This window comes from Brachyhypopomus gauderio, chromosome 2, assembly GCF_052324685.1.
Source record: "Brachyhypopomus gauderio isolate BG-103 chromosome 2, BGAUD_0.2, whole genome shotgun sequence".
Classification (NCBI taxonomy): Eukaryota; Metazoa; Chordata; class Actinopteri; order Gymnotiformes; family Hypopomidae; genus Brachyhypopomus; species Brachyhypopomus gauderio.
The window spans coordinates 24627305-24653694 of NC_135212.1; the positions used below are offsets into that span (position 1 = coordinate 24627305).

The 26390-nt window shown below is 43.0% G+C and overlaps 2 protein-coding genes and 5 non-coding genes across 9 annotated transcripts in view; 6 read left to right on the forward strand and 1 right to left on the reverse strand.

The window, feature by feature from the left end:
* The first annotated feature begins 174 nt into the window (after positions 1-174).
* On the forward strand, positions 175-3430 carry rpl4 (ribosomal protein L4). The gene is made up of 10 exons (XM_076992347.1): positions 175-328; positions 823-994; positions 1176-1282; positions 1521-1659; positions 1943-2067; positions 2170-2299; positions 2494-2650; positions 2847-2930; positions 3047-3167; positions 3280-3430. The coding sequence occupies exons 1-10, from the start codon at positions 326-328 to the stop codon at positions 3361-3363; spliced, it is 1122 nt and encodes a 373-aa protein (XP_076848462.1). The 5' UTR covers positions 175-325; the 3' UTR covers positions 3364-3430.
* On the forward strand, positions 654-751 carry LOC143508986 (small nucleolar RNA SNORD16). Its single transcript, XR_013129562.1, has one exon. It is a non-coding gene; the product is annotated as a small nucleolar RNA SNORD16 (small nucleolar RNA).
* Positions 1346-1443, forward strand: LOC143508987 (small nucleolar RNA SNORD16). The gene has a single exon (XR_013129563.1). It is a non-coding gene; the product is annotated as a small nucleolar RNA SNORD16 (small nucleolar RNA).
* On the forward strand, positions 1744-1872 carry LOC143508995 (small nucleolar RNA SNORA35). Its single transcript, XR_013129572.1, has one exon. It is a non-coding gene; the product is annotated as a small nucleolar RNA SNORA35 (small nucleolar RNA).
* Positions 2343-2411, forward strand: LOC143508982 (small nucleolar RNA SNORD18). The gene has a single exon (XR_013129560.1). It is a non-coding gene; the product is annotated as a small nucleolar RNA SNORD18 (small nucleolar RNA).
* Positions 2694-2763, forward strand: LOC143508983 (small nucleolar RNA SNORD18). The gene has a single exon (XR_013129561.1). It is a non-coding gene; the product is annotated as a small nucleolar RNA SNORD18 (small nucleolar RNA).
* Positions 3431-6495: 3065 nt separating the features above from the next.
* The window catches only part of tbxas1 (thromboxane A synthase 1 (platelet)), a 52986-nt gene continuing 33091 nt past the window's right edge, over positions 6496-26390 (reverse strand). For 2 of the 3 annotated variants that reach the window (XM_076992344.1, XM_076992345.1), the window contains exons 7-14: positions 22057-22145; positions 21782-21930; positions 21361-21491; positions 20920-21270; positions 8146-8234; positions 7793-7930; positions 7238-7400; positions 6496-7057 (exon numbers count right to left, since the gene is read on the reverse strand). In XM_076992344.1, coding sequence (XP_076848459.1) covers positions 6965-7057; positions 7238-7400; positions 7793-7930; positions 8146-8234; positions 20920-21270; positions 21361-21491; positions 21782-21930; positions 22057-22145 — 1203 coding nt within the window. In that variant the 3' untranslated portion in view covers positions 6496-6964. Of the gene's footprint in view, positions 7058-7237; positions 7401-7702; positions 7931-8145; positions 8235-20919; positions 21271-21360; positions 21492-21781; positions 21931-22056; positions 22146-26390 lie in introns of those variants that run through there. The other variant, XM_076992346.1, reaches the window with a different exon arrangement.

Sequence of the window (26390 nt, forward strand, 5' to 3'; positions counted from 1 at the left end):
AAAATAGCGGAAAGTAGTCCGGCCGACACGTCATCCGCCATCCTGCAGTGCAAGGTACATAGTTCCCCAAATAAACATTAATTCTTCTGATTTTCAATTAAATTTCAGTTTTTTTATTTTGATTTCAGCTTATATATTGTCAAATGTATCACAACAAAAACAAATAACAGCAAAACAAAAACAAAACTGGTAGCTCAAACTCTAGGCGGAAATAAGGCTGCGTCGGATGAATATGTGAACGTCGTTGCGCGGCAGTCTTCCTTTTCTTCCGTGGCCGCCATTGAGTTAGGAGCGTGGTTCCTGGCGAGCCGTGAATTCTTTTAAAATGGTAAGCATACGTGTCGTGTTCGTGTTATTTCCAGTTTGTTTGTGACTTTAAAAAGGGCCTATTGGGTTTATATCGAAGAAGGGATGATTGTACTGTTGTGGGGAGATGTTGAAGGATTTTTGTGTGCGAGGCCGGGCGTCGGCAGCCATTTTGAACACTTGTACGGTTTTGCCAGGTTACACGTGTGACTGATTGGCACTTTGGTAGCTGATATGGCATGTTTTATGGGCAGAAGCGTATCAAGTATCTTAAGTTCAAGCTTTTAGTAGACTAAGTATTTTTCTTTGCGACTAAATAATCGACTAAGCTGTGTTGATTGTAATTTTGCCATGATGGTGTAATTTGCGTCCGACTCTGCGCTCAGCGACAGTTGCCTGCTGTCCATTGCTGGCGCAGAAAGTTGACGAAAACTATAACTGAGCAAAAAGTAATCATATAACGTGTCGATCGTTGGTTCTTATGGAAAATTTATGCAAATGTTATTATTCTTTCAGGCTTGTGCCCGACCGTTAATCTCGATATATTCCGAGAAGGGTGAGACTTCAGGCAAAAATGTGGTCATGCCTGCCGTGTTCAGGGCCCCTATTCGCCCAGATATCGTGAACTTCGTGCATACCAACATGCGCAAGAACAAGCGCCAACCCTACGCAGTCAGTGAACTGGCCGGTATGTTTTCATCTCGACCATCAAATGGATATCAAGTCCTATTTTAATTATCTCCCAATATGCTACCTTGTGGCATACTTTGACAATGCAACATTTCCATGCTTAGTACAGTTATCAGTTATTTTGTTTCTGCTGCTTTTGGGATGCTGGAAAATTTTTATATGGAGTTTTTCTTTCTCAGGTCACCAGACCAGTGCTGAATCCTGGGGCACCGGGCGAGCTGTGGCCCGTATTCCCCGAGTGCGTGGAGGAGGTACGCACCGCTCTGGTCAGGGAGCCTTTGGAAACGTATCCTTGTTGCGATACTCACCCATGTAAAGTCCTTGTCGAAATGTGAATTTCGTAGACACCTGCGGTGATTGTGTAATTTGCGTCTTACGCGACGCACAGCGACAGTTGCCTGCTGTCACATGCTGGCGTTAACGGCTGACGAATACCAAGTCTGAGCAGGTTCGTGGGCAATGCCTAGAAACTGGTGGTATAATGAACGTCTGGTGCAGTAGTTTGCCCCTTGACCGCAGTGTAGATGTGTCGTGGTGGCCGCATGTTTGCCCCCACAAAGACCTGGCGACGCTGGCACAGAAGGATCAATGTCACCCAGAAGCGCTATGCCATCTGCTCTGCCTTGGCTGCCTCTGCCCTCCCTGCCCTGGTCATGGCTAAAGGTGAGTGAGACTGGTGAAATAAATTAGAACGCCATTTTTTGGAAGGTGAGCTCATAAGCCCCTGGATTCTGCAATAAAGAGTGATTGCACTGTTGACTGGGGGGTTGGCCATCCTTTGGAATCCCTCTGTCAATCCAGTGCTAGACAAATCTCAGTTAGCAGAAGGGCCGGACCAAGTGATTGGTGCTTCCCTTTTGAAGGCTGAGAACAACTTGGACCATCTACAATGTTCTGATTAGTTTCATATTTCTGTAATTAACATGAACATGAAAATGTTGGATAGGACACCGCATTGAGGAGATTCCTGAGGTCCCACTTGTCGTTGATGACAAAGTTGAGGGATACAAAAAGACCAAGGAGGCAGTGCTTCTGCTGAAGAAACTCAAGGCCTGGAATGATATCAAGAAGGTAACTCGCCTGTTCAGTTTTGTCGGGCTGCTGGTACATGTGGTCCAGATTTGTTTCCCCCGGTTTTCACTGCTAGTCACTGTTTGTGTATTTATCCAACAGGTTTACGCCTCTCAACGCATGCGTGCCGGCAAGGGTAAAATGAGAAATCGTAGACGTATACAGCGCAAGGGGCCGTGCATCATCTACAACGAAGATAACGGTGTCACAAAAGCCTTCAGAAATATCCCAGGTATGTTGTGGACAAGGTTGTTCAACCATTCAGGTTATTCGCCATGCTATGATGAGTTCCACTTCTGGTCCGTGTTTATGAACGATGTGATTTTAGTGGAAGCGCTGAGTTGGCAGGTTGCAGGTTTGAGGAATCACGTTAACTTATCTGCTGTTAAAACTGTTAATGTTTGTTTTTTCTCTTCTTGCTGTCAGGCATCACACTTCAGCGAGTTAGCAAACTGGACCTCCTGAAACTTGCCCCTGGTGGTCATATTGGCCGCTTCTGCATCTGGACAGAGAGCGCCTTCCGCAAGCTGGACGATCTCTACGGCACTTGGCGCAAGCCCTCCACCCTAAAGGTTGACTACAAGTGAGTGAGTGGTGTTTGCTCCAAGTTTGTGACCTTCTCTCAGCTACAGTGATGAGCTTCCACTTCTGGTCCGTGTTTATGAGCACCATGATTTCTTAAGAAGTTCTGAGTCAGTTTGGGCTTTGCTTTGTCATGGTCAGCTTGATTTAGCTAAAGGTGACTTCCTGTTTTTGATAAATGTATCTTTACCTCTTAGTTTGCCAATGCACAAAATGACCAACACAGATCTGGGCAGAATCCTACAGAGTGAGGAAATCCATAAGGCACTTCATCCTACCAAGTAAGTATTTGTACTGCACGTTGTCTGTCTTGGGCACCAGTGGCCAAGCTCGGCCCAGTTGTTTGCCCATACGTTGGCAGTGCTGCATCTCTTAATGCGTAACGCGTCACTTGTAGTAGGAAGATTCAGCGCAGAATTCTGAAGAAGAACCCGCTGAAGAACCTGCGAATAATGGTGAAGCTCAATCCTTACGCCAAGACAGCACGCCGCCGTGCCATCCTTCAGCACAAACCGGAGGTGGGTGTTGTCCAGTTACCCCGAACACGATGGGGCCTCCCCGTTGACCAAACCTTGTACCTTCGTACACTTTCAATTCAACCCAAGTCACCGACATGCTTCCTCTCTCCAGATCAAAGCTAAAATGCTGAAACCGAAGAAGGTGTGGAAGTTCAAGAAAACCAAGAAACCGGCAGCAGTTCCTGCAGCTCAGTAGAGCTCTGATCACACACTGCAGTGTCTAGTCCTCGCAGTGGTTTCAAACAATAAACCGTACATGTCAACTCTGTGGTCTGGACCAGTCTTCTTGTGCTTTTAGTTCACATCTTGCTGGAGACAGTCTTGGGCAATCGGATATCTCTATGCCGGAAGGAGTAGTGCATTTTGATTATTTCAGTTCTCCCATTTACATTAAAATTGGTAATGTTGAAGATTTTGTATGATTCCCAAATGGCTAAATAAGACAGTCCAGAAAACACTTGTGGTCTAGTGATTCAGTTCTTGAGGGCCCATGTCTTGCATACAGAACTACAAACACACAGAACAAGACCAGAACCAGAAACCCTGCAATATTTGGCCATGCTTGAGTTTGTAATTAGTTGCTATCACTTGCATTATTTTGATGGGTGGTTGTATCTCAAGAGGATGACCAACCTATTAAAATATTAAAAAGGCAGCCTCCTGTAAGTTCAGAGATCATCTTTAGACATGTATGTTTATAACTGAAGGTACTGCCAGTTTTTGTTGTCTTTAGGGAAAACGTCCAGGCTTCTAAAGAGATTTAGATTTGCAAACTTAACCATAGTGATTTTAATGATCATTCAGTTGCTAAAGGGCTGGTAAACTGATACCAGCACAATCAATTCAATACAGTTCTGTGTTGCTCAAGTCAAATGAGTTTTAACAGTCCAAATCAGACTATATACAAAATATCTAGATAAACAATTGGTGAAAATGTATTTGTGTAAATGGCATGATCTATTTACATGACATCTAAAGTATGTTCCTAATTAACTGGACCAAAAAAATACAACTTTTGTTTTGTATTACTTATGGAGGACACATGGACATCTCACTGTTTTATATGGTTATGAATAAGAAAGAGAAGCAATTCTTCCTCTCTAATGTCTGTGAGATGTCTGTATCTATGGGGTTCATCCTGCATTTTACTTCTCAAACATGATTTGCCTTAAATAGATCACAGGAAGATAAATCTCTTTACTTTGTTAAAGGACGACTGCAAGAGTTCATTCACTTGAGTTTTTTTTTGTGCACAACATATTATATAGAGGCTTTTTGTCATACTTTTGCTAGTACCGATTTCCTTTGCTAGTTGGCTTCTCTCACCTGGACATCCAGCATGAACATGCTACTGCCTCTGGTACAGCTCTGCTGCTGCTCCAGAATGACCTATGACCTTAGATTTTGTATATATTCCTATTTTGGATTTAAATGAAGCATTTGACGCGGTTAACCATATTTTTATTGACCTGAATTAAAAATGTGGTCTGCGTAGACAGATGGGTCTTACCTAGTTAAGGTTGTTTTTTTCCAATTTGTTGCCATTAGTGCATTTTTCAGACCCTTATGAGTGTAGTAGCATGTCTCACAATGGAGAAACGCATCATCCTATATACACACACAACACCTTGGACGCTCTCCCTCTAAATAAGCGCACACACATTCTACATACAGAAAGAAGGTGCGGGAGCCTTCTTTACAAAGTCCTCTCGGGACAAGTTTGTGGCTCTCACACTGAATTACTGGAGCACAGAGGATATTCTGACAGGCAATGTTCTGGTCTGCTTTGGTATACACAAAACGTGATAAGACTTAGCATGTCTTTGATTTGATTTGGCTGGGTTTCTGGTTCTGGTGTTGTTCTGTGTGTAGTTCTGTGCTGGTTCTATACTTGTTTACTAGTGTCTTCTAGTTTCTCTAGAACCTTCTTCCATTTGCTTCCCCATACTTCTCATCTCATTAATCTGGTGCTCTCCAACTCTAAGCTCATCTTTTCCTTAAGTGTAGATTTTTATGTGTCAAAATATATATACATATATTTTTTACAATCTGTTTTTGCATTCTAGCCATGTCTCTGAAAACCAGGTTAATTCTTTCCCTGCTTGTCAGAAGGTTTCAGGGAAGCCAAAGTTTGGACTTGGACCCCAGTAGCCGGTGTCTTGTGGCTTTCAGGTTTTGCTCTCAAAGACTAACCTGAGCTCTTCCCCAAGGGTACAACGAAAGCCCATCTCAAGCTCTGTAAAGCTCTCCGCTCCAACCTAGCAGAAGTCCAACAGCCCTCAGGTTCTGTTGTAGGTCTTTACATGGTCGACAATCTGACTGCTTCTCTTACTCAAGACTGTAACTGAAGTGTCTTCAATTACAGAGAAAGGCCACAAGGCTATTCAGGGTCTTTTACTTAGTGCACACTGTCTCTCCTGGCTACATTCACTTATGGCCAAGTGTCTGCCCGCCATGCAGAAAGACCTTTCCTACCACCCAGAAACAAATGAGGCTCTTCCTGGACATGGCGGGCCTCTGCAGGCGATGGACTAGTTCCTGTTCTGTCCTACCAAGAGCTTTCTCTTGCACCAGCAGCCCAACCTCATTCAGTTCCTTGAAACAGACCCTGTCCAGCTCTGTGTTTCTCCCACTATGTAACAAACCCTTCAGGTTGTTCTCACCCAGGAACATGAAGGCTGACAACATGCCACTGCTTATTCCAGCCATCAGCCAGACCCTGTAGGAGAAGCTTAACCTTCATGTATGATAACATATACTACATACCAACAAAACTGAGACAAATGGATAAAGAAACAATCCATTACATTATATATATATATATATATATATAACACACACACATACATCTCTCACAGTCCTGGGAACAGCTAAGCTACTAAAGATAAAGCATCTTTGCACAGCCTACATCTGGTGTTCTGCCTGATGTGGTAGATACCAGATGCTGTCTAGTCCTCGACTGCCTGCCTTTGCTTACTAAGTGTTGGATTTGGGATGAAACTGTCTGCATTGTGTGGAGGTTCCTTGATGTCAGGGGCTTCTATGTCCTCCTTTGGCCAGCTATAAGGTATATGATGGGTGGAAGAGCATACGTGTTCATGTGGGTAAAACCACTGGCTTTGGTACAGGAGGTCAGGGGTTCAAATCCTGACTAGGGTGTTTCCAGGAAGGAACCTTAGGCTACCTCGTTAACAGTGAAAGAGGGAAGGTCCTGTGAAAGGTCAACAAGGTTAGTGTCAGATGCTAGGAGATCAGGGCAATCTTAACGTGGGCTATTAGAACAAACACGAGAAGAACAGAGGACGGCTGGGGAAAATATACAAACATCTGAAAAAGATACTGTAGCATCTTTACTGTAGTAAAACATGTAGAGATGTTAAAATCTCTAGTGAAGTACACAGTGTTTCCAGATAAAAACAGGATGATAGAGTATGTTGTTTACTTCTGGATATATGCGAAGTCAAAGCGAGGCAGTTCAGGGCGTGATGTTCTCAGAACAGCGGTGGGTACAATCCAGAGTAAAAAGATAATGTGAACAAGCACACCTTTTTTTTATCTGAACAGTACATCAAAATTGAGCATCTAGCCTTAAAGAATGATAGCAAGATGTGTTTACAGACATGTTTAGAAGACTTCCCTTGCAGCTTTGGAAAAGATTGAGCTGGGTTACTGCCACAATCATGCCTTGTAGCCAAGCACATCTTTCACTGCATTACCACCCCGATACCACCAAGACTAAAATAACTCTTTTTACATTTCCATCTCCTATGTACAAGAACTCACAGCAGAAAGAGTTGTCATATATCATCTGAATTCTCCCTCTTTGTAATTTTAACAAAAATGCCATTCTTAGGTCCCAGGGTGGTATTTGACTTTAATTCAAGAGGAACCTGTAAGACATAAAAACAAGTGTCATGTTATAGATTTAGATTTATGATTTAGCCACACATTTTACATGATCCCTTTAGAAGATATTCTAACCTACGTATGTACTGTAGATTATGTTTACCAGAGTGTTTGGATCATTTCTATGCTTATATTGTTATAGAGCTACTGTTTGGTGATGTCACCTTGGTCATTTCACAGGCCATCACGTTAAATCTCCTAATAATGTTGACGAGTGCCACCTTCATCTCCAGCTGAGCTAGTCTCATGCCCACGCAGCTCCGAGGCCCCGCTCCAAAAGGCAGATAAACGAAAGGGTGTCGCGTGGCCTTGGCTTCGGGGCTGAACCTGATGGAGCAGGATGGAGTTGTCAGCTCCCACATCAACCCCCGCACCACCAACACAGACCTCCACCCACACGAGTGCTTCAAACGAGTGCTACATTCACCGGAGTTAGAAATTGGATATTATATATTATACTATATTAGATATTGTGATACTGCTGAAATACTGTTTTGTACATTTTGGAATTTTTTATGTAGTTGTTTTGCAAATGCTTAGCTTTAAGCAACTGACAAACTGAAGAGCTTTAGAACCTGTCCTAGAACCAGCCAGTGTTAACGCAGAAGATAGACAGACAGAAGACGTACTTTGGGTCATGTGACTCTGCTTACATCCAGTCCATCCCAGCATGCCACAGATGAACCCACACACGAGTGACTGAATGGAAGGTCTCTGACCTTTCTGGTATGAATTTCTCTGGCTCAGTCCAGTGCTCGGGGTCGTGGTGCAGGAACCCTGCAGCAATCTCTATGGTAACTCCTTTGGGTAGAAATTGCCCATTCACCCAGCAGTTATGTTCAACCTCTCTTGCAAACCTAATAGGAGGAGCATCGCAAAGAGGATAAAAATGTAACATCGGAATATGTGCTATCTACCCATCTATATGTGCATATGTAATAGCCCATATACTGAATGTGTTGCATATACTTTGGGAATATAAATGTCATACTGCTGTAGAATCACAGTTGATAAAACCCCATCTATGTGGTTGTGATTGCATGTGTGATTGAAGTGTTTGGTGCAGCCGTACCTAAATCCAGGAGGGTAGAGACGTAGGGCTTCACACACAACCATGTCTAAATATTTCAGCTCTTGGACATTACTGTAATCTGCTGACCCCTACAAAAAACGCATAGACAGTACATTCATTGGCTTGGATTTAAAACAGCAAAATACATTTTATATCAAAATGCATATTGACAATCACGGACGTAATTTGGGGGGGGACGGGGGGGACATGTCCCCCCCACTTTTTCAAAAGCCAGTTTTGGTCCCCCCCAGTTTTTACGGTTAAAACCAAATATTTAAATAGGGACGAATCCATATCCCCCCCACTTTTGAAATCAAAATTACGTCCATGTTGACAATTGTTTTAATTGGCTACATCACTTCTGTACTGAGAATAATGTGGAGATATGACAACAAATTTCCAGCAGGGGGCAGTATTGCAGCAAAATTCAAAGCTCTGAAAAGAAAAATAATTTCATGCAAATTTCCTCTTGAGACGGACTCCATCAATTCATCAAATCATGTTTTTTTTTTCTTTTTCAATTGCTTTAACTCGGTCCAATGACTGTCTGCATAACTCATAAAAATTCAGTAACAAATCAGACCAACAAATGGTCATATCCTTGTGTATGTATTAGCATAATATAATTTACAAAAACCAGACAACTGGTGTGTAGTTGAGTGTGTATGGTGACATGTGCTACATATAAGAGTGAGAGTACTGAGTAAGCTTTGTGAGCATTGGAGGTCAGAAAGCCCTTCGAGATGTTCCACCCTCAGCTACTAACTGCCAGACTGAGGTTATTATACATGTCTGGCCAGGCTCAAATCACTCAAATCACAAACGGACGAGCAGGCAGTGTGCGAGAGACTCCCGGACCAGACACCCTCCACACACACACCCTCCTGTCTGTCTGTGCTGTCACTTCTTGTTGGTGGCTACACTGAGTCCCGGACAGTGTGACATGTCCTTAATGAAAGACTCGATACGGAGACTTGGAGGACAGAGGCACAAAATGTTAAGATGTGCAATTCAATAACACGCTCACTGAAAGGCCCGCTGGGAGAAAATGGAGCAGAAGTTACTCTGAGAGCGAGACGAGGCTGATACCAACTCCACCGCTTACCTGGCACATCCTACAGCCATTTTACATCATCGTTCAAGATCCACTTTTCAAGGGCCACATTCACAATTGATAAAATGAGCCTACATTCTGGGAGAACATGGTAAAAGGCAGGACAGATCAGGTCCTGAGGACTCTGAAGCAGAGTCCTGTGTAGGCAGACCTTTCTAGACGGATTTGTCTTCTTACAGTGTGTGGGGACTAGTAGGATTTATCATGCAGTCACATTTGAAGGGCGGATTCATCATGGCACATGATCACTCACATGCCCAACACACCCAAACACAGCCACCGCACGTATTTTCAGATCTTTTCAAACTCACCGAGCACCCTGAAAAAAGACATTAGGGCACAAATATAATTCAGTTTTCTATTAGAATGAGACTCTGTTATGAATGGATGAGAAGTGTAACAGACGGGCAGGGGTAACTGACCGAGTTGGGTTGATTTTTATTTGCTGAGTGGGTGAGAGGGTATTGCAGCAGGTAAGTTTTGCACATACTGAGACAGTAGTGGACAGTATTGTTCGGGATACCAGTGGGAAGAGAGAGTTACCGCCGTCTAAGTGCGGTGACATGAAGTTTCCGTTTGTCTCACGAAGAGCAAGAGACAAAGTGGAACATACCAGAGATGGTAAAGAAGAGCACAATTCCCAACTGGCCCTGCTGGGAAATGCATCCCTGTTTGGAATTACAATCCCACCAAGTGTCAAGCTGCACTAGACATGTCCCGGCACCAAGCTGGGAGTGCTGAGTGAGGCTGCGGACCAAGCCGGTCCAGAGGGAATCACTCACCCAGACATGAAGAGGGGAGAAGGCTGACCAAGGTGTCCTAAGGCAGTGGGACTTTTACACACACACACCGGATGTACCCAAAACATCTAACCCGTCTACAGGCAAGTGGCGACACTGAATGGGAAATATATATCCTGTTTCCATAATGCTGGGATTCGTGAAGCTTTTTCTGACTCCCCGCTCTAGCCAAGAGGTCCAGTGTGGGCACCACATGTAAAGTATAAAAACATCTCCAGTAAGAAATAAACGTTTCTTATATTGCTTCAGAATAATCATATTTGTTGTACATATAAGATGTTCCTAACTGCATTTTCCAGAATACTCTATATGTGTCATGTGTTCCTGTCTCCCCCCTTGTCAGTCTTGACTTTTGTTTTGTTCTCTGTGTGTTTTGAGTGTCTTTTATTTTGACATTTCCTAGTTGTCTCTGGTTTCACACCCCTGCCATGTTCCCTGCCCCTCGTTATCACCTTCAGGTGTGTCTTGTTGTGTCCCTTGTTTAGTTGCTGTATTTAAGTCCTGTGTTTGGTCCTGGTGGTTGTGGGTTATTGAATGTTGTAAGTTGTATGTCATCAGTAGTAAGTTGTGAGAGATATGTTCTGGTTGTAAGTTCTGGTTTGTTGTTTATGATTTTTTGTTGTACATGCTCTTTGTGTTTAGCCGTTCTTGTCACCTCAGGTCTTTGTAATGGTATGTGTTTTTGTGTTAGTTCCTTTGATTAAAACTCCATATCTGCATATGCGTCCCACCTGCTCAGCTCTGTTCGTTACAATATGCTGCAATAATGCCACTTGTGAAAGTTAAAAGGAACAGAATTCCACTAAATAAACTAAGCCCACTTAGTGGATTCTCTCTTCAGGTCCCTTACTTACAATGACAAAGACTACACGAATCCAGCTGAGGGCCTCTATAAACACGCTCTGACCTAAATAGAATGCCTCGACATTTGATTTAAATGGATTGCTAAGGGGGGAGCCCTTGTTGTGCACAAAGAAACAGCATGACAAAACAGTCCATTTTCTTTGCATATTTCTGAGAGCCTTGGTATTATCATCAGTCCCCCTTTCAGCCAATGAGATCACGAGTGACTGTGTGTGAGATGTAAGCTTGGCTTAGTATAGAGGCCCTTCTTAGGGGCCCTTCTGAGACCCCCCCCCGGCTTGCATGCCTCTGTTTATGTCTCCCTTTTCTTTCCCATTATGGCCCACTGGGACTGGCAGACAAACAAACATTACTCTTTACATTATGGAGGTGAAACCTCATGTTTATGGCTGGCTTTCTTCTATGCCTGCAGGTGCGTGCATCTGTGCACATATTTTCAAATCTGTGTGACCACAGCATATCCCGGATTAAGCCTTTAATCCCTGTGATATTCCTACACCATGAATCAAGAATATTTATATAGTAGTACAAAATACATGAAATATAGGTCACTCAGTGCTACTGAAAGTGATGCCTTATAGAAAATGTGAAGCAAGATACAGAAAATCACAATCAAGCAATTAGCAGGCGCCCTTTCACATGCCTTATCTTCTATGCGTTGTGGAATGCTCACTGAAGCTGTATTCATGATTATTGACAGTGATGAAGACACAGCTACGTGCTTAAACTAGGCGAGCCTCGAGAGTGCCGTTAACGCACAAACGTAATTAGTGTCCGAGTGGAACGTCTTTCACCAGGACGAGACGCAGAATGCGTCTCCTCACTATGCAGCCTGGTCATGCGTGGAGAGGAGCAGGTGGAAGGAACCACGTCTCTGTGGCGTAAACCAGACAAAACCACCGTGCTTGGAACATTCTTCTGACAAAAGTGCTCGAATAGTATTGTAAAAAGAGGAAACAAGCAGCTATAAAATACTACCAGACCGTGTGGCAGCTCTGACGTATAAGTGTCAGATTGTGAGGGTAGACCTTCACACAATAACACCACAATACGCAAGACCCACGAAATGCAGCCATTACACCAACATCAGGCACCATCACACTAGAGCCCTACACCCCTGCCTTACTTTACCTCCATCAGTATGATCATTTCCACTGGAAAACTGTTAATTAGAAAGATTTATTGAGGGTCTCGGGACTGTGTTCTAATCAAATGGAGGTAGCTAGCCAAATGACTGATACAGTACAACAGTACAGTACAAGAGAAAAAACTAAATGATGGGGAATGAATTGCAAATGGCTAAATAAAATGATGTGGCTAGAAAATCAATGGTCTGAAATATTGACAAAACAGGAGTAAGTGGTGCAAAAAAAGGAGTTTGGTACAGTTGAAGTGTCCCTGGAACAGTTCAGGATGAAAAACAACGTTATTGACCATAAATAAAGTGAAATAAATTACATTAATTAAAACATATTTAGTGTAAGCAAAAGTAACAGACTGCTTGAAACCAGCATAAAGTTCAAATCACTTAGAAACACTAAATTATCTTAAACTATTCAAGAATTATTTAACTTAAGTACATTTTGCCCTGTTATAAGCATGTGATATTAGCCAGTTTCCCCAGAATTTTCTTAAAATAAGTATATTCTTCTTGCCCTGCAGACCTTTGCACCTAGTTATCCATATATCAAAGCCACATTTCTAATTTACCTACTCCTAGAGGCATATTCATAAATTCTTAAACTAATCTGTAAAAACAAGCTATACTGCTGCTATACTCCTGCTTGAACACACAACAGTCATTTATATGGATCTTTATTTTGAACACTTTTGCTCCTAGTAAGACAACACTGAAGGACTGTTGCATAAAACACATTGGTAACCTAGCAATCCATATCTCTTTACAATGAAACTATTAATAGCATACAGAAAACATCATAAGCATTAAATCATTCACCTTCCAAAGTGCTTATTCCATTCAGGTCACAGTATATATACATACACACACATGCAGCTCACACTGGTTCAGAGGGATGCCAGTCTGGGGCTGGGTCTGGGTCTGGTGCCGGGTCTGGGGCTGGGGCTGGGTCTGTGTCTGGAGCTGGGTCTGGTGCCGTATCTGGGGCCGGGGCTGGGTCTATGTCTGGGGCTGGGTCTAGTGCCGGGTCTGGGGCCAGGGCTGGGTCCCCTGGACACTGGAGCTGTGAGGAGTGTGTGCACCTCCATGCTGCCAGGGTTAGAAACTATTCTCTGAATTTGCACACTGTATCTTTCAATGCAATTTTGTTCTGTCATAAATATTTGGTTTTATTAATGCAGATGATTCTTTTGGTTTGTTTTTTATCTAAACTAAAATAACTTACAAAGAACAGTCAACAGCAATTGTTTTTTATTTATATACATACAGTGATGCTTAATTATATAGTGATGCAAATCATATAATTATATATATACTGTATATATATATATATATATATATATATATATATATATATATATATATATATATATATATATATATATATATATATATATACTGTGTAAAAAACACCCTACACTGCCTCTGCGCTCAGACTCACAGCTACTCTGAGCACCTTTATTTAATTTAGCCTGATGTGCCAGAGAACAGCGCTGTAATGGACATTCAAATGACAGGTCATGAGGCCACTGCAGTGAAAGCAATTATGAGGGTTTGTTATAATGATAATAACATGCCACTAGTGAGCACTGTGAAAATGGGGATTACAATCACTGCACTACTAACGCTCGCCAGGAGTCTCATGTGACGAACCTTCACTTAACAGTCAAAACACCCAGAGCAATAAACAAAGGCAACAGAAACTAAGCTTTGAGACTCACTGTTGGTAGGGATTTAAAAAGCGGACAAATCTGCTCTTTATATGAAACGTGGTTCTTAAAACTGTGCCACATATGAGTGGCACAGGTCTACATGATTGTGAGATGTAGACCTAACAGAATCAAATGCATAAGAAGAGGCTCGCTAGTAAATCGAACCACATCAAGATCCTATTGTATTAACTGCATTGCAAAAGTCACATTATGTTTTATATTACACACACACACGCTAGATTTGGTATTCATTTGGTATTCATTCTATTAAACACAACAGACATAAATAAAACAGACAGGTAAATATCACTGTCCATCACTGACACAGCAGCAGTAAAGTGGCTAATTTACATACCCTCCAGGAGTCATGGCAACGGGGGTGGGGTGGAGCTTGAGGGTTAACAATGACAGCTGTTGTGGTTCCATGGTGCATCAGTCAGGAAGGAATGGCTGAATTACAGCGCTCTTCTTTATGAGGGTGGGTGCACCAAGCCCATACACTCCCCCTGGCTGCAGGATTCTGACGACTCCATCTGCTCTATTAAAGCAGCCAGAGTGAAACACCCAAATAACAAACATGGGAGTCGTATTCCTCACCCTCCAGTCGTAATCAGCATCATCAATGGCATAACAGAAAAGCTCAAGCATCTGTTCTTAAGACGAGTTTGTTTTCCCCTCCCAACTCTGAACAAATGACTTACACCATGAAACTGAGGGTTAAGAAACACGTCCAGGAAGTGTGTCTGCGTGTAAACAAACGTGCGTGTGTTGATGAGCGACTGCAAGACCGCTCGGATAAGTGATCAGATACAGATGAGCCCTGCACTACCACTGAAGTTCAAGCCCCAACTGTGCCACATACCTGTGCATAAAATGTAGAATTGTTTGACAAATTAAGCATGCCACCTGTGAACACGTAATGTGTCAGTGACAACAGAAGACGAACACACAAACAGCAAGAAAATAATCAAACATTTTCAGATAAGTGTACATGCCTATGACATCCGTACAGGCCACAGACACTCCTCAATCACATCTGAGACAGGTGAGCATGGTCACACAGCAGACACGTGAGCTTGCCCTGAACTGGAAGATTACAGCACTGCGATAAAAAGTAAATGTTACCAAAGAACACCAGATGTGTTGGATGTGACGGTAAAGCCAATACTAAAGGCAATAACAAGTATCGAGCACTATACTATAATGTATAGCCCTAATCTCAAATGAACTAGCTATAAGAACTGAACAAAGGAACACTCTCTCATAAAATCAGCTTTCATGATTTATGTTGGATATGTTCCTTAAAGCATTCTGACATTTACAGATCCTGATCAATTCTGACAAATCGACCATCATATTGCTGTAAGTTGGAGATCACAGCAGTGGGATATTTTGTCCATCATTCTGCCATTCCATGGACAGCCACACGTAGGCTTCTTCTGCTCTGACCTAGTTGCCTTAGGCAAAGACAGACTGAGTGAGGATGAGGGAGAGTGAGAGAGAGACAGAGAGACATAGAAAGAGAGAGAGAGAGACAGAGACAGACAGACAGAGGAAAGGTGCTTTCAGACTTGGCAGCATTGGTTAGATTAAAACGAATCCTGGTGCAATCTTACACGTCGTTTGAGCAGGTGAGAATGCTGCATTTCTGTTGCACATCAAATAAACGACACAGCGGACCAAATCCTTGACATGGTTGGTCGTGGTCTGCTCCCAAATGAACTCTGGCACCGAATGGTCCAAACAAAGGATGTGATGTCACGAGATGCGACCCTTAGCACCGTATGAGAGAACAGGGTGGTGGTAGTGGGGATGAGCTGTGGGCCAATATGCACCACCGAGGAAGTAGAATGCCTCATTAACATTTGCCTCAGGGAGCGTAACCGTACTATACTGAAGCAAAAGCACAAAAGTGCCCATGGACTCAAAACGCACTTCCTGCAGTGGAGGAGCTCCTCCCGCCGTTTTGCCTCGCTAATGCGCTCGTCAGCATTTGCTGAGTTTTCAGATGGCAGAACTCCCACCCCACATCCTCAGCGCCCCCGTGACGTCACTCAGCACAGCATTCATTGGTCTCGCTATCTGCACAAAACACGCATTATAAAAGCTGTTCAGTCAGAACATAATATTTCCATATAGACTTTTGTTTACATCTGAGCTGTACATCTACAGCTCAGCGGCGAATGTGGCACTGCGTGCAGGACTAAAATAATCAACAACAATGTATCGTTTTCTGCTACGGTTCAGGCGAAAGGAACCAAACTACAAATATAAACAAACCTTGAGACAAACTTCTGACACGATTCTCCTTAATGCATCTCCACCCCCCCCCCCCCATACCCCCACCCCACTCCCCTGACACTAAGAGAAGGAGGGGGCAGAAAGAGATGAAGGAAAGAAAGAGAGAATAGAATGAGGAAGGAAGAGAGAGGAGGAGATGGATAGAGAAAAAAAAAGAGATTATAGAGGGAATGAGAGCCCGGTCCACCATTTTGTCTTTTCATCTTTTCATCACAGCGTGACAAGCATCCCCAATCTAGAGATAAGAAAAAAAAACACAGGATAAGAAGTCTCTCCACAGCAGTAGGGGAAACAGCAGCGGGAGACAGCCCCTCTCCCCGGTGATCCACACTTGACCGCCATACCCATGATTAGAAACCATAAAGGACAGACAACCATGTATGGTTCAGTTTCTTTCTCTCACTGTGCGTCTGGCCCCTTAATCAACCCATGTGTAGGTTTTGTAGTGCTGCACCCCAGGATGTAGAGTTACTCCCCATCACAGACCTCCTCACGGCTGAGGGACACTCACCGCACCTCCGTGTCCTGTCCTGCTCACTGCCATGTTTGGAATCATCAGACAATTTAGTGATTTTATTAGACAATTACCAAACAGTTCAATGGTTCAACAGAAGCATAAGTGGAGTAGTAGTACAATTAGCACTATTGTAGTAGAATTAGAACTACTCTAGTAGAGTAGAATTAGAAATATTGTAGTAGAATTAGAACTATTGTCGTAGAATTAGAACTATTGTAGTAGAATTAGAACCATTGTCAGAGTTAGAACTATTCCACAAGCTTCCCCTCATTCAAAAAATCAAGTAAGCAAGTCGAGGCCACAGGTCGGGTTCTAACCCTTCATTGCAAAGGCCCCGGATTGTTCTGGAAAAGCTACAAGACAAATAACAGCACCGTGTATGGGAGGCGGCAGCTGTAGCGCGGTGGTTGGTGCAGGATGAAAGGCTGTGTTATTGAGTTTAGCGCTGGAGATGCCTTCATTCTGGGCTGCGTGAGAGGAGCGGGAGGAGATGAACCAGGCAAAAAGGCCCCTGGGGGCCCCACACACACAGTGAATAATTCACAGACAGGAAAGTCAAGTTGCACACTGCTCGCTTTCCTGCTGCCTTTGTGTCTCAGTATCACTGTCTCTGTCTCTGTCTCTCTCTCTCTCTCTCTCTCTCTCTCTCTCTTTTGCTCCCTTCCTCCCTCTCTCTGTCTGTTTACCCTACTTCTCTTTATTTCACATCCTCTTATATACACAAAACTCCATATTCTGTAGCATGTCAGATTGTTACATTCCCTGTTCTGTGTTTCATTCACCCAAACCCTCATCAAACATCAGACAGTTTTCACACTATGACACAAACGATTTGTTTATGAAATCACATATATGTCTTTGTATGTATACTCTCTAATGTTCTGTTTCTTTCAACATTTACAGATTCAATCAATTCCAACTGACACTAGAGGGGAAAAAAGGAAACATACAAAATTCATAAATTGACAAAGTCAAGAACATTGTTAATGTAACACATTGAGAAGGCTGCAGTGAGGTCCTGTATTATGGAGTGCATTAGTAACAGCAACATATGGCCTTCATCTTATTCTTCCTAAACATCTACATTCCATCAAAGACGTATCAAGGTAAGAGTCAGCTCGTTCCTATAGTGCCTGATCATTCGCCTTGAGTACACACTGTGTACGGAATAATCAAACTGCCTCTCCGCTGTTCATTCAAATCAAACCCTGGAGTCAGTGGAGGTGACCTGTCTAATGTGGATGGATGAATGGATTTAACGGACTCGCACAAAAGCCAAACCTCCCTTCCTCTCTCTTCAGATGCAGCATTACTGATGGCTCAGCCCATATTCTTGTTTCCCCACAATGACCCTGCTCACCACTATCAACCCCCCCCCACCCCCACGCTTGAGCCTCTGCTCCAGCTCCACAATCCCCCCTCCCCCTCTCCTCAAACTCCACCTCTCCCTCTCCCCCTCTCTCCCCCTCACCCCCCACCTCTCCCTGCCTCTCCCTCTCTCTGCCCCCCTCCTTTCTCATTAGGTGACGGTTCACTTCATCTTGCCCTGCTATTTATGCAGATAAAAAAGGCAAATGAATGCAGGCCCCCCTGGGGAGGCCCTCACAGCCCCGGCTGAGAAACCGAGCGGCTGGATCAGCAGGTCAGTGTGTGCGGGCAGCCTCACACTCACACACACTCGTTAGGCTGCCAGACATCTACACGTTTGCCACTTAAACCACCCAGTGCTCTAACCGCTGCTTGCTAGAGCCATGTTATTACAGACACACAGTCTCAGACTGTGTGAAGGCTAGAAGGTGGGAGACCATCCTATTTAGCATGTGTTGTTAAGTGGGTTTACAGCAGTAACGTCTCACTAATTATGCCTTAAAGTTTACAGGCAAAGTATTCGGCTCAACCCAAACGTCACTACTGGTAAACTCATATTGATCCATTGCTATATTGCTCCAGGATTCTATGCCGTGACTGTGGCATTAAACCCGTGTGAGCATTATGCACATGCTACATGCTATCACCCAAATCACAATACTGCTTGGATAACAACTGACTATGAAGAGGAAGCACTGAGCTCTAATGAGTGATCTCACCCCATCTGAATCACGGCCCAAACTCAACGCTCTCCGCTGCTGATCGGGAGAGTGACATTTGGAACGCGGTCCACGTCGAAGCCTTCAGTTAGAGCACCGAGATGCTTTTACAAAATAAACTGAAAGGCCCTTTACAGAGCTAAATTCAGGAGCCATGCCAGGCCCCATCGCCCCGGGCGGGGCAGGGGGGGTTGACCTTCATATCCATTATGGCGGGACGCACTGTGGCCGGCACCCGAGCGCTCGGCATGAAGCGGATCCTGCTGTGTGCTACCACGTCCACAAACACACAAACACCAACTCACAAACCTCGTCCTGCTGATACCGGACGGAACTGCACGCCCCAAGTCCACTGCACGCCTTACTCTGAAGGACAAGTTTCTTTGAAACTTTTACCACAACAAATTTCTAGCGTGAAACAAACACTTTTACAAAAGGACCCTATTATGGTCTCACCTCAATAGCAATGAGATAAATTGCAGGCACTGTTCTGCAATTTGCAATCGATTACCCAGGCCTACCTTGAAAAAATACCTCACTAAAGGATTTATCATATTACATAATGCTGAAGTAAGCATCAAATGAATGATGAAAAACAACAAGATATGCATCAAACATGATCTAATAATAGCTTCCATTTTAAGACCAGGTGTGAGCAAAACAAGTCATTAATATCACAAGTCTCACAACAACCTTGGATTAGAATGAGAAGACACTAGACATCAAAGATGCCATGTATGAAATATTCATACCTGCCCATAGATTTTTTGGGGGTGTCCCCAAAAACAACCGACTGGCTTTTTCGTCCAAACATTCTGTGGCGTATCAAAAATGGCTAAAACGGTCCAGCCGTCCTGAGCATGGATGAACAGAGCATGTGAGAGTGTGGACAACATGGACAACATAAACGTGAGACAGAGAGACTGAGACTGACCAATACCATGTTGGATATGAGCAACAAGCTGGTCTTGGTCTCCAGGGATTAAGATTAAGAGGTGAAGATTCACACACAATGCATGTGGTGCAGATACATGATTAATGAAGCTATGTGTATGTGTGTGTGTATGTGTGTGTGTGGGGGGGGGGGGGGGGTGTTTGTGTGTGCTTGTGTGCGTTTTCATGTATGCCATTACAGCAACATCATGGGTAAAGAAGACAAAGAGGCCGGACGTTCCTGCCTAACGACAGCACTGCAGCCAACGGCGACGCTCCAGTCAGCACTGCTAAATCAAACCAGTGTGAAGTCCGGTGAGTGCTCACACTTCCTGTCTTTTTGCTCAATGCGGATGCTTGACTCTCCCCCTCCCCTGACCTCAGTTTAATCACAGATTTCATCAAAACAGCATTACGCACAAACTCTGCCAGTGTTTTGTTTATCCAGAGCTTAGACTTCGGGACATTACACTGCTGGGTAACACGACCTCAGTGTAGATGGATGAAAATACACTCTGAAAAAGCAATGAGGATCAGTCTGGGTCACCTTCACTCCCTCCAACAGAGGGCGCTAACACAGACCTCTGCTCTCACCCATGACACACCTCTCTCTGCTACCCCCTGACCATTCTCTTTCTAAGAAGCTTCCTCTTCGCCCACACGTCGCTGGCATTTCAGACAGGAAAGATCTCCAGTCTCTGTTTCCCCTTCACTCATACATACAAGCCCATGAAACAGAATTGCTTCATTATCTTAAGGTTATGCTATATTTATGAGTGGATGCCACATGTATGCAGAGGCCATGTATAAAAGAAGGCAGTCATGTAAATGACGGGAGCCAGATGTGCTGTACCCACATTGCTGAGAACCCCAAACACAACAGTTTAGTTTACAGCTTACTTTGCAGAGAACCTTACAGTATAAAGTTTTTGACAGTATTTTTCAATTGATTGCTGTTTTGCCCCCGTATGCAGTATTTCTCCTGGAGACAGGACAACATATGCCATCATTCATCATATGAGGATATAAAAGAGGACAAACAGGACCACATAGGCCCCACAGCAGATACAGACACTAACACACATTACCGCACACTACCGCACTTAAGAAATAAAGACATTTACTATTAAAGTTGTAAATGCCACCCGGGTTTAGAAACGAAACTTCTTATCTGAAGTCCTACAGTGTGAAGAGTGAGAGAAGAAAGGTCTACTGGATTAAAGCGGAATCAGAAGAAAAAGATTACGGCAGTAACACTGGGTCGTGTACATGATGCATGCTTATCTAGATGTTGTTTCTCCGACTCACGTATTTGGTGTAGAAATCATCCACCTCTCTCTGTAGCTTCTCCTGGCAGCGAGGATGGATGGCCAGCAGGTAGCAAACAAATGCCAGAGTGTTGCTGCTGGTCTCATAGCCAGCCACGAGGAAGATGAAGGCTTGACCAATGATCTCATCCTCAGTCATCATCCTCTTTGACTGGGCGTGTCTGGGTGACTCGTGCCCGAGGGCGGCAGGACTGTCGTCAGGTTCCTCAGCCCTCTGGCCCTGCACATTGGCTTGGACTGTCTCGTGGTTCACCACATCAAAGTGCTCCAGGGAAGCACACTCTGTACCACTTCTCACATCCAGCATCAACTGTAGGAAGTCCCGCCGTCGCTATAGTGTCACGGGTCAAGACAAGACAGTTTGAGTGGCAGTGTGTGTGGCCTGAATACAATCTTTCATTCGTTCGGGACTGTGCTGCACCTGACTGGCTGGCAGTTCATCTCTCTGTTTTATGATCTTTTGAATGGAGTTGATGAAAAAGCTGTTCATCTCATCACGACCTTTATTGGGTATCAGCGCTCTGAGGGGCCCAATCAGAAAAGGGAAGGCCACTAGGAACAAGAAAGACAACCACGAGATGTTTCTCCCCAATATTCTTATGTCATAAACACAAGGACAAAGGCTTTTTTAAATGAGACCTCTTTCTCCAGTACCGTTCAATAAATGTGCCATATCTTTATACTGCCTTCATTAAAGTGAATTTCATATCACCGTTTATGGGAGCTCCCAGTGAGATGTGATCTCTACTGTTCAATAATTAAATGGGAAATAGCTCTTTTCTAGATGGGCACTGAAGGATGCTTTAGTCTAGATGTGTGGTCAATGTGGCAGTGTGACGTACTGAAGATGAACATGATGGGTCTGAAGAAAGAGAAGGAGAAGAACTTGGAGGCGTGGTGAACAAACGGGTTTTCTGGATCCTTCTGAGAGTCCACCTGTATGCCAAATGCCACACTTGCTATCACATCCATGGTGAAGCAACCAAAACACCTGCATAACAAAACTCCAGTTACCACCGCAACCCGATTGGTTCAAACAAAGCCAATGTTGTTTATTCACCAAATATAATTTATAACCCACCCTAGAGCCAACACATTCACAAACATAGAGCCATACCTGTGGATGTCCACGCTTTCTCCAGACTCTGCAAACGTGCTCAGGTTGTTTAGCAAAGTTTCTGTGGCTGTGTTGATAAGAGGAACCATCTGTGATAAAACAGAAAGATGGAAATTACCATAAACAATTTACCCATAAAGTTAAATCTGTCAACATTAATTTATTGGCAATTTAAACCTTTTCATAAAAACCTTAAAAAAAGAAACCCAATAATTAAAAGAAGATCTGAAGGAGCTAAAGTGCAGATGAAACTGTAGACTTGTGTGTGGATAAACCCTGTAGAAAGACCCTGGGACACCATGCTGCTACACTCAATTAAAATGTCACTTAACTATGTTTTATTTCAAAGGGCATACCAACTATAGAACGCATGACAATAATGGATAGACTACTACTAATTGCTTTGTTAGCTAATTTCCTTTAGTCTGAGGAGCACATTTGAGATGTTCGGTACAGCCAGGTTTTTATGCCTGTTTGACCACTGAAGACCCAGCAGCCAGGTCCATGCCACCCTGGACATTAGGTCTGGTGCTGCCCGCTAAAGCCAAGGAGCTGGTCAGATCCCTCTCACCAGCCCCTGAGCAGCAGCACCGAGGAGCATCAGCTGCCCGTCCCAGCAGATATGATAAGCCTCTCATAGCAGTGGCCTACTGATCCTGTCTGCTTAGGACGACAGAAATGAGAGTGCAGGCAGAGAATGAGAGAGAGAGAGAGAGAGAGAGAGAAGAAAAAAGGCAGAAAGGAGGCAAGACATTGAGAGAGGATTAAAGAAATGAGAGACAGAGGATTTAGAAAGAGGCAGAGAAAGACAGACAGAGCGAAACCAATGTTCTCTCAAGCTTCAAGAGACATTGTAGAGCACCACTGCAAGACAGACGGAGAAATCCAGAGTGGAGCATATCCATGTTCTACGAGGACAAATACAACGAATGAAATATTAGTAATGGTGCAACACCAGAGCGTATGACCTATGACCTATGTCCATATGACAAAAGATGACCTGTGTGCTCCAATGGCAACAGAAGTGTTTGATATGATTATGCTTACAACAATGAGCAGAAACTCTCACCCAGTGAGACTTTACCTGCATTTATCACTATGAAAGAAGGAACATCTCACTCTACTGGGTCTAACAGATGAGTAACAGGAACACTTCTGTTCAATACATTCTTATACATTGTTGATACATCTGCCGATATATCATTTATTTTGGCAACAGTTCAAATTTATAAATTTTTTTTGTAAAACCCAATTGACTATAAACAATTTCACTGTCTAGATTTTGCAGTGGGTCAGTTTTACTTTACCAGGGGTGCACGTATGCTTGATGCTTGTGTGGTGTTATGGGATATGTGTGTGTGTGTGTGTGTGTGTGTGTGTGTGTGTGTGTGTGTGTGTGTGTGTGTGTGTGTGTGTGTGTGTGTGTGTGTGTGTGTGTGTGTGTGTGTGTGTGTTGAAGCAAAACAGTGCAGGGCTGGAAGGCAGATGAAGACAACGTGCAAGGCTGATGGGGGACGACAGGACTACTGTCCTCTGTCTCTTCCTGCAGCTCCAGCACAACTAATGAAAATCAATAGAGGCAGCGGGTGTGGACGTGCACACATGTTTGAATGCGCTAAAGTCATTGAGGGTGAACATTAAGAATGCAGACAAGTTCAACACAGCACCTCCCACTTGTACAAGCTCTTCAAGGCCTTCAAGGACGGCATGGCCCTCCTCGGAGGAACCTTTAAAACACAACAGCCCCTTTCACTTCAGCCTCTTGCACAGTTTAAAGGAGAACACGGTCCTTGCAGTAACCAGAGCAGCACTACAGTGTTGTTACATTCACAGCGTTCATAATGAACTGGAGAAATATGACCAAATATCAGATGCTTCCTTAAGGCACTACGACAAATTTTGCTTCCTTTCACTGATTGTTATTGTACAATTAAACAAGTAATGTCTGTTTATTTCTGATTATGACAGCTTAATTGTAAATAGGAAATTTAACGTCCTCATAGATAATGCCAAGGAAAATAAGACCAAGAAACGATCTGCTTTATTTCATAGCATGTTTTACAGCATGTTACAGAATCCACACACACACACACACACACACACACACACACACACACACACACACACACACACACACACACACACACACACCTTAATTCCACACTCTGATCTCAACATTTCTAAGATTATTGTTAATGATTTGGCACATTCTGATCATTGTTGCGCTTTATTTGACATGTTGATCTCTCTGGATTTTCAAACCAGCTCCGTTTATGAAGGCTATAGCTATGCCACCAAGCACAAGCTTGGCTTATGTACTCCAGGTCAATTCAACAAAAAAATGTTGAAATGTCATGGAAATGTTTGGATCATTAACAGGAACATCAACAATACCTGCACCAGCATTACTGTCATATTACAAAAGCAAATGACCACACAACTGCCCTCCGCTGAGAAATGTAATGAATTTGCGAGTTTTGACAATGAAAAAAAATGTAAACGTTCACTTACCATCAAAACCTGACAGACAAATAAAGAGACAATGTAATCTCCATGTCACTCAAAACTAACCAGAGTATCATGTCTCAATTTCATACAACTGACTGAAACACTTGAGAATTGTTTGTAATCTTAAATGGTGGACATGTTGTCTTGACACCTTGTAAATTGGTGGTTGATGAACAGCTGCCCCCAGCGTTTCATGACTCACTACTACACTAACGTGTAGTCCCAACAACCCTAAAAACAGCTGCCATGTAGTCTTCAAACGGAAAATTATGGATGCTTCTACACTTAACAACTTTAAACTTGCATCAGGTTTTCGCTTTATACGCAAAATAATGTAGACAGTGATGTACAACCAACCTCATATGTAAAAGCATAACTCAAAACTGTTCTGAAGGCAGCTCTGCCCTGGAAGCAGAATAAACTTAATTGTTTAACCAATCATAGGTCGGAGATTAACGTGATTGGTTAAAAAGCATATGGGTGGAGATTTTTGTATTCTGCATGTTCACACTACATCTTCCTTTTCAATGAATGCCAGAAATGCCTTTAAGAGCATCTGTGTAATCACATATCACAAATTTTCTAATGTAACTGGCTATCATGACAAATTCCAATCAGATTTCTGACCCCATCATAGAAGTGAGACTGCCCTCATAAAGGTACTACGTGATATACGCCTGGTGAACCGTCAAGATATTATATGACTAGACCTTTGTGCTTCTTTTGACACTGTAGATTACAGAATTCATTTCGACAGCTTGTAAAATTGGATAGGACTATCAGGAACCTTCTTCAAATGGTTTGGGTCTTATTTAGAAGGCAGGAGTTACATTGTAAGGATCAGCAGTTATGAATCTGATAGGACAGCTGTAATCTGTGGGTTTCTGCAGGGATCAGTTCTCAGTTCACTTTTATGTAACCTCTGCATGCTCTGATTACACCAAATTCTATAACACAACTCAATTTCCTATGAGCTCGGTGCTCTCATCAGATGACTGTAGCCCAATGGACTCCCTCTGAACGTTTGGAACACCAGCATTTGATTCAGTAAAAAAAAAAAAAAAAAAAAAAACAGGGGTTATGATATCTGGCAAAATTAATGTACATGTTTAATCTAGTATCTAAAAACTAAAACTAGTCAGAAATCTCAGCATTCTGATGCACTCAGATCTCACCTTTATCCATATGAAATAGATTTAAAAAATAAATAATAATAATAAAAAACAAACAGCTTTATCATCTTATAAAAATATAGCACACCTTTTATCAAAGGGTAAAGAGAAACTTGTGCGTGCTTTTATCTACTATAATGGTAGTATACTCCTATATACTCTCCTTTAAACTGAACTTCCTCAAAAAAAAACACACACCAGGACAAAAAGGACAGAGAGGACAGAGTTCACGTCTGCAGCTCTCCGCTGGCCTCTCCCACAGCACTAATACCATTTTACAAATCACCCATTGGCTTAGGCCCAGAATACTCTGCTGAAATGCTCATAGAGTATACGGGTCTCTTTGATCCATGGGCACCTGGCAGTTTGGACCCAGAACCCAGACCAAACATGGTGTAGCATTGTTCAGATTGTATGCTAAACAGAATTAGAACTAAGACCCAGGCAAACTTAGATTTGCCCCAATCTAGCAATTTAATAATCTCTAAATCAAAGTTGAATCCATTTCTATTGTCCTATGCTTATAGTTATGTACTAGTACAACAGCTGCATTATATTTAGTTTGCTAAATGTAATAAATGCAAATGTAAATGCAAGTTATTTTATTTTCTATTTAATTGCTTCAGATTTTCTACATAATTAATTTATGCATCT

Bases quoted from the DNA above. Each gene is read 5' to 3' on its own strand.
- rpl4 (XM_076992347.1), top strand. The intron at 1,283-1,520 runs GTATCCTTGTTG...ACCGCAGTGTAG, and splicing joins GTCAGGGAGCCTTTGGAAAC to ATGTGTCGTGGTGGCCGCAT. The intron at 2,651-2,846 runs GTGAGTGAGTGG...TTTACCTCTTAG, and splicing joins ACCCTAAAGGTTGACTACAA to TTTGCCAATGCACAAAATGA.